Genomic DNA, 6,315 nt, shown 5'->3' with positions numbered 1-6,315 from the left:
GACAACTATGTACAAAACAATTCATAAAGTATTTTGAAACAACAACCAAGCGTTGTCTCATTGGGATCAATGTCTTCTGAAACAACATCATTAGTTTGTATTTGGCAAAAGAAATGCATTCATACCTGTCAAATACAAGATGATGTTGGGAAGGATCTAGAAAAAGCCATCTCTTTTTTCCGCAAACATTTGCCGACCAGCTATATGACCGGAAAACATCGGCATGAAGAGGAGTCCAAGATCCTGCGAGAAGAATAAAAAGCTAGAGGTTAATAGTGGTAAGATTAGTACATAATCATCTGACATTAGTTGCTACTAGACCAATCAAACCTTTAACTCCCATGTATACAAAACGATAGTCAGAGCAACATATTTCGTTATTTTCTTGGTATTTGTCAGAATCAGTATGCATTCTGTAGTTGTCAAGATACAGGTTAAGCCAATCATCACAAAAGAACATTGGAGTTTTATAAGCTACATATTCTGGATACTCCTGCCAGAGAGAGAAAAGACGAAACCAGTGAGGATAATGTCATCTGCAAAAGCAAGAATATCTAACACATAAAAGCTCTGAGCCTCTGAATCTGATGTAAGGAGAGGATTCTCCATGCCAATAAGACAAATAGTCACCTGTTAACTTCTGTTTGTTCTTGCTAATGGTGTGTGTTTATTATATAAAGAAGCTACTAGGTCACAGAACACAGATTCGCAACTTGATATATAGGAAGGTTGCACTATAAATAAATAGTAAAACAAACAGCCAAAAACTTTATTGACTACAATTCAAGGAAAGCAACGGTGAAAATCCTATTTAATTGCACCAGAGCCTTAATGAAAAGATACAAAGTGAACGAGAATGATAAACACTTAATTTTTGTCATACAAAATGCATGACGAACCCTGCTGAAAGGCTTCCTTATTTCATTCACTAATCAGAGTCTCATATTGATATATGAATGATGCCATGTTTGAGAATGAGACAACATAAAATACTAACTTTTCTGGAGAGTTTGGTGTCCCCTCAAAAATAGGGTGAGATAAAAAGACTCAAGCATGTATTTCCGAATTTCAATTCAGGTTATTACACAAAGTTTATCTCTAAATTTTTTAGCAGGGACCAAAACCCACACGGTGGAACTTCAATGATGACATGCATATCAGAAACATAGACTAGGCTCCAGCTCCATAGGGCATACCTTTACAAAATGCCAATCCTTCAAATACGGTACAGAGTGACTATTGCTACATTGGACTGCAGAACCTTCAACATCTTGAAGGCAACGTCCTATAAACTCCGAAACCAGCATCTCCTCCCTTTTCTGATCGGTGAACTCTCTTTTGTCACAATCTGCAACCTTCCCTTTGACAAGCACAAACAAATTGACTCATTATTGCTATTCACCAACCTTTTTTTTTCCACTTTAAGGAATCCAATTCAGACCATTTGATATAATCATCCATAATAACTAATCAATAATCAACCATATCTAAGAAACCAAATCTCAAACAACAAAACAAAGCACAAAAGATTATATAGCCATTCACCATTTTTACTTTTAGGAATCAAATTCATTCCATTTTTATTACAATCATTCTTAGTCCTTACTATATTACATCCAACAAAAACTCAAATTCCCAAAAAACACAAAAAAGAAAGCACAACATTACATATTCCCAACTACCAACAGAAACTCCTCTTGCTACCCAATTACAATCAGCTAATCATTTAATAATCAAGGTAATCAAATTCAAGAGTTCACCTAAACTCCACAAACTTAGATAAAACTTGAATCAACTTTAAAGTAAAAAATAAATAAAATTGGGCACCTAATATTAGCTCAAGGGTTTGAATTTGAAAACATTGCACTGAACAAGAGAAGCAATGGATAATGTACCTGAACTTTGGAATCCCCAAAATTTGTGGAGAAAAATTGAAAATTGGGGTGGCCAAGAGGGGTGACCCAATCAACTGAAGCTCTCCAATTGTGATGTTCCGAGAATCCATTGAGCAACAAAGGTTTGTTTTTTTGCATGAATCTCTCCACAAATTCACTGTAACTCAAATTCTTCCAATTCACCTTCTCAATCTCACCCTTTTTTATGTTCATCTTTCCTATCAAACAATTCAATTCACACAATCAAATATCAATTTCAGAACCTTATTTTTATTTTTAGGTCAATTTTCGGAGAAGAAGATGATTTTTTTTTTAGTCTGGTTTCAGAAAATTGGGCCATGAAAATTTAAAAACAGGCCTAGCCTGATAAGAAGATTAAGAATATTTTTTCTTGGTAAAAATCAAAAGTAATGAGATCTTATGGAAAATTATATTATATTTTATGTAAAGTTAATTTTAATAGAGAAAAATAAGTAATGTTAGTTTAGGAAGAAAATTTTTAAATCCTTATTTCCTTAATGTCAAAGATATTCAATACTTTTTGTTAAAGACTTCTGATTTTTATAAAGAAGAAATTGTAATATTTAAAATATATTAAAATTTAGTGAATATAATTAGGATTTGTTTGGGTGTCATTTTTAAAAGATATTTTTTTAAATGATATTTTTTTAAAAGATTTTTTACAAAAGTTAAAGTGATTTTATGTTTAGATATTTTATATAAAAAAAATCTTTTTATTTATTAAATTATATTTGGATAAAATAAGATGAAAATATTTTTTTAAAAATGCGAAGCTCATATGACAAAAGGCAGAAATGGAAGTATATATAGCTGGATTTAGGATAATCAACTTCTTTGATTGGTGGAATTCAATAGTGAGTCTTCTAGAATACCAACCAAACGAAGGTAGCAAGCTCCCGCTCACGACGATTCTGATATGGAATATCTGAAAGGAACAAAATCAAAGAGTATTTGAGCAACGAACTACCCTTCAAAAAGGATTGCCACCAACGCTGCCAAACATCACCAAGAAATTCTTGTTGGTCCGCTGCATCTTCAACATTAGCTCCGTCTTCAACTTTTCCATTCTTCTTTAGTTTATTTAATTATCTTATCTCACCTGTGAGTGAAACACCTTGGAGAACCCTTTTCTTTCTTTTGTTGGCTTATGTCCTTCACTTTGGACAATATTTGTTTATTCCTCTTCAAATGAATAAAATAAATTGGATGCCTTTAAAAAAGAAAAAGAACAAACACTTAGTATGAGAAATATAAATCTCAGACTTTGTCTTTGATAAAAAAAGTATTTTTTGAACTTTGGTAGACCAGATGAAAAGATGCCATTTCAGGCCAAGATGATATCCGTACGACATTTATTAGAAATTATGTATTTGAATCAAAGTTTGATAAAATTACTAATCGGTTTAACTTGGTCTGGTTTAATTTGAGTGTTAAAATTGCAAACCGGTTCAACTCCCTAATTAATAATTATAATATGTGGTAAGTTTGAGTGTTCCAATGACAATTTTGTAATTTTAAAATTAAAATTCCATTTTTGATATTGCTTTTACTCTTGAGAAGGGATCTTTGAAATCGAAGGTCACGTCGGTTAGAGTTTTGGAGTTTCTCGCCGGCAATTTTCAATCCAAACGGTGGAAGCGTGCAAGTAGAAATGCTAGGCTTATTATTGTAGCAGCTCGTGAAGCTTCTGAACGACGGAGCTGAGGAGCTTAATGGTGTCATTTTGTCACTTTTGGCTTCGGTTTCGATGTCTCAGTCAGCGAAAGCCGAGCTTTTCCGTTCGAAAATTTTCAAGACAGTTTCAAAGACATTGCAAAGCACCGCCTCCATCAATTTCATGGCGGGAAAGTGCCTGAGAGTGCTAACAGTGGTGGCGACATGTGCTGATGGTAAGACAGCGATGAACAGAGATATTTCGTGTGCTGCGGTAGTGGTGAAGAGACTGGCGAAGGCAGGAAAAGCAGCAACCGAATACGTGATGGCAGTGCTAAGGATAGAACCGAAACGGTGGCACAATAATGCAAAGATCACTTGAGAATGTGTGCCTGGATTTGATTATGGTTATTGAAAAATTTTTACCGCACACTATGCAATGTAACTAGTGATTAGGGAGTCAAACACTCCTGCCAAATGTCAAGCTTTGGTTGGATAGTCAATACTTAGCTACCTTTAGTTATAGGATACATGGCCACCACAGAAGCCACCTTTTAAGAAATACAACATATTGTCATGGTGATCTCTTTACATATGAGGTGGTGATTTTTAGTTCAATGAACAGAGCTTCTTGCTGAATGTTCTTAAGGATATTCTCTCAAACGGAAATGTTTTGTATCATAAATTGTAGGAATATGAAGACAAATTAACAGTGGTGAAGATTGATCATGATGCGAACCCTAGGCTAATCGAAAAATACAAAGTTTATGGCCTACCAACATTGATCCTCTTTAAGAATGGGCAGGAAGTTCCAGAAAGCATGAGAGAAGGTGCAATCACCAAAGTTAAACTTAAAGACTATGTGGATGCTTTATTGGAATCAATCTCAGTTTCGTAGACACGAGTCAAAATTCTGTTTCCCTCTCTCAGTTTGCCGGATTTCTACATTCTTGAGTCAATTGTGTAACATAACTTGCAAATACAGGATGTTTTGTTTAAGTAAATTTGTGACTTTCTATCCTTTTTTGGGTTACCCTTTATTGTTTGATTCAGGTGCATAAATTTCTTCTCCTTTAACAGAAGTGTAATTGGTAATTTTGTTAAACAATCAAGAGGCTTAATGTAATTAGGGTTGTGAAATTTGATGTTATTACAAAATTTTATTCCACAAAATTAGAAGCCTTAAATGAGTAATTCAGAACTCTATCTGCAGCACCACCAGGATCCCCAGCACTGCTTCTTCTCTGCATGAATGAAAATGATGTTTATACAAAGTTATAAACAATTGTGGAAGTAGCAAATAATTCAATATATTAGAAATGTAACTATATATAACTCACTTCAATGTTAATAAAGCAGAGTAATAGATTGAAAAGCAAAAATGGTATGGCATAAAGGTAATTGAAGTATTACAATGATCATTGTTCCAAAAGAGCAAAACCCAAATATTTAAAATAAAGATCTTATAGGACATGAACAAAGGCCATGCTATAGTATCTTAATCTCAAGGAAGCTTAAAAATAGACAAATTCATAGGGAAAACGAACTTCTAAATTATTGGACTAATATTACAAACATAATGGCAGCATCTTTCACAGCTAATGGCTGTCCCTCCTCTAAAAGGTCAAGCAAATGTTTGATGGCTCCAGACTTTCCAATGATGTGCTTGTTGGAGTCAAGAGCCGATAATGTGAAAATGGCTGCTGCGGCATTACTCCTTGTTTGAATTGTTCCGGATTTCAAGGCATCAATGAGAAGAGCAATGACAGTTGGATCCTCTCCAAATACTTTCTTATTATCGTCATGAATCGAGAGATTTAGAATAGTTGTAATCAAGTCCTCATGGAGATCGGGGTGAACATGAGCCGTATTAGGCGATAATGGACTGAGCAACTGCGGAATCACACTCCCCAAAGAGGGTTCTAAAGGAAGGCATTCTTTTTGTTAGGAGGCGAAGCTCTCTTGCAGCTTCTTTCCGATCAGGGACAGACAATGATAGCTTATGAAGTAATGAATCCAAGTGGTCTCTATCCGCATTACTTACTACTTGGTTGATGTCCTGAACCGGCTTTGGCATCTCAATTGCATGCTCTTTACACCACTGCGCAATCATGTCCCAGACCAAGTAACTTGGAGTAAGATTAGTGTGAGAAAGGACTTGTTGGGTTTGAGGGCATGTTCTGTGCCCTTCATCCAACTACCTCTGAATGTATGTCCGATTATAAGTCTGCATTTGGCAACAACACATCAATGAATGAAAACACCACCCCAGACTTCTACTCTCTTGTTACAACTATTGGAAAGCTCAGCCTCAGAGCCATTATTCTCCCAATGCACACAATAACCTAGTCTCAATCTATGAACAAATCCAAACAAGAACTAAACATGCAGCCAGTGCACCCCAAAAAAAATATGAAATTGATCTCACTAATGGATCAAAACTCAAGGAATGAGTTGAAAAGGGATGATTTTGATTCCAAGGCACAATCCATAATTCTGTATTACGTCAATAATTGGAACCACTCTGTTCTATTTACCATTAGCAGATAAAAATAAATAATTTTACCAACAAATAAAATAAAAAGTACAGAACAATAATGAACAGAACAATTGGGTTGTCGGAGAGGCGAGGAACATGTGGAAGCGGTTAGATGCCTAAAAAGGAAGAACATAAAAAAAATAAAAATAAAACAACGTGAAGAGAAAAAAAAAAGTAAATAAAATTGAAGGGGAAAGGAGGAAAGAG

General features: G+C 34.8%; 2 protein-coding genes and 1 pseudogene across 2 annotated transcripts; 1 reads left to right on the top strand and 2 right to left on the bottom strand.

Moving 5' to 3' along the window:
* Positions 1-13: 13 nt before the first annotated feature.
* On the bottom strand, positions 14-2,144 carry LOC107472163 (arginine-specific demethylase JMJ20; the record flags this gene model as incomplete). The annotated part of the gene is made up of 4 exons (XM_016091710.3): positions 1,896-2,144; positions 1,197-1,355; positions 331-493; positions 14-243 (listed from the first exon to the last, which is right to left on the bottom strand). Coding segments are annotated over exons 1-4 (765 nt in total), but the record flags the coding sequence as incomplete, so codon positions are not given.
* Positions 2,145-3,663: 1,519 nt separating this feature from the next.
* On the top strand, positions 3,664-4,467 carry LOC107472161 (thioredoxin X, chloroplastic-like). Its single transcript, XM_016091709.1, has 2 exons — positions 3,664-3,891; positions 4,261-4,467. The coding sequence occupies exons 1-2, from the start codon at positions 3,664-3,666 to the stop codon at positions 4,465-4,467; spliced, it is 435 nt and encodes a 144-aa protein (XP_015947195.1).
* Positions 4,468-4,991: 524 nt separating this feature from the next.
* Positions 4,992-6,306, bottom strand: LOC107472162 (U-box domain-containing protein 9-like; annotated as a pseudogene).
* Between the last annotated feature and the right edge of the window lie 9 nt (positions 6,307-6,315).

The sequence above is a fragment of the Arachis duranensis genome, unplaced genomic scaffold (genome assembly GCF_000817695.3).
Source record: "Arachis duranensis cultivar V14167 unplaced genomic scaffold, aradu.V14167.gnm2.J7QH unplaced_Scaffold_158942, whole genome shotgun sequence".
Lineage (NCBI taxonomy): Eukaryota > Viridiplantae > Streptophyta > Magnoliopsida > Fabales > Fabaceae > Arachis > Arachis duranensis.
The sequence above is the reverse complement of the archived record's forward strand: the minus strand, read 5'-3'. Positions and strand labels throughout refer to the sequence as shown.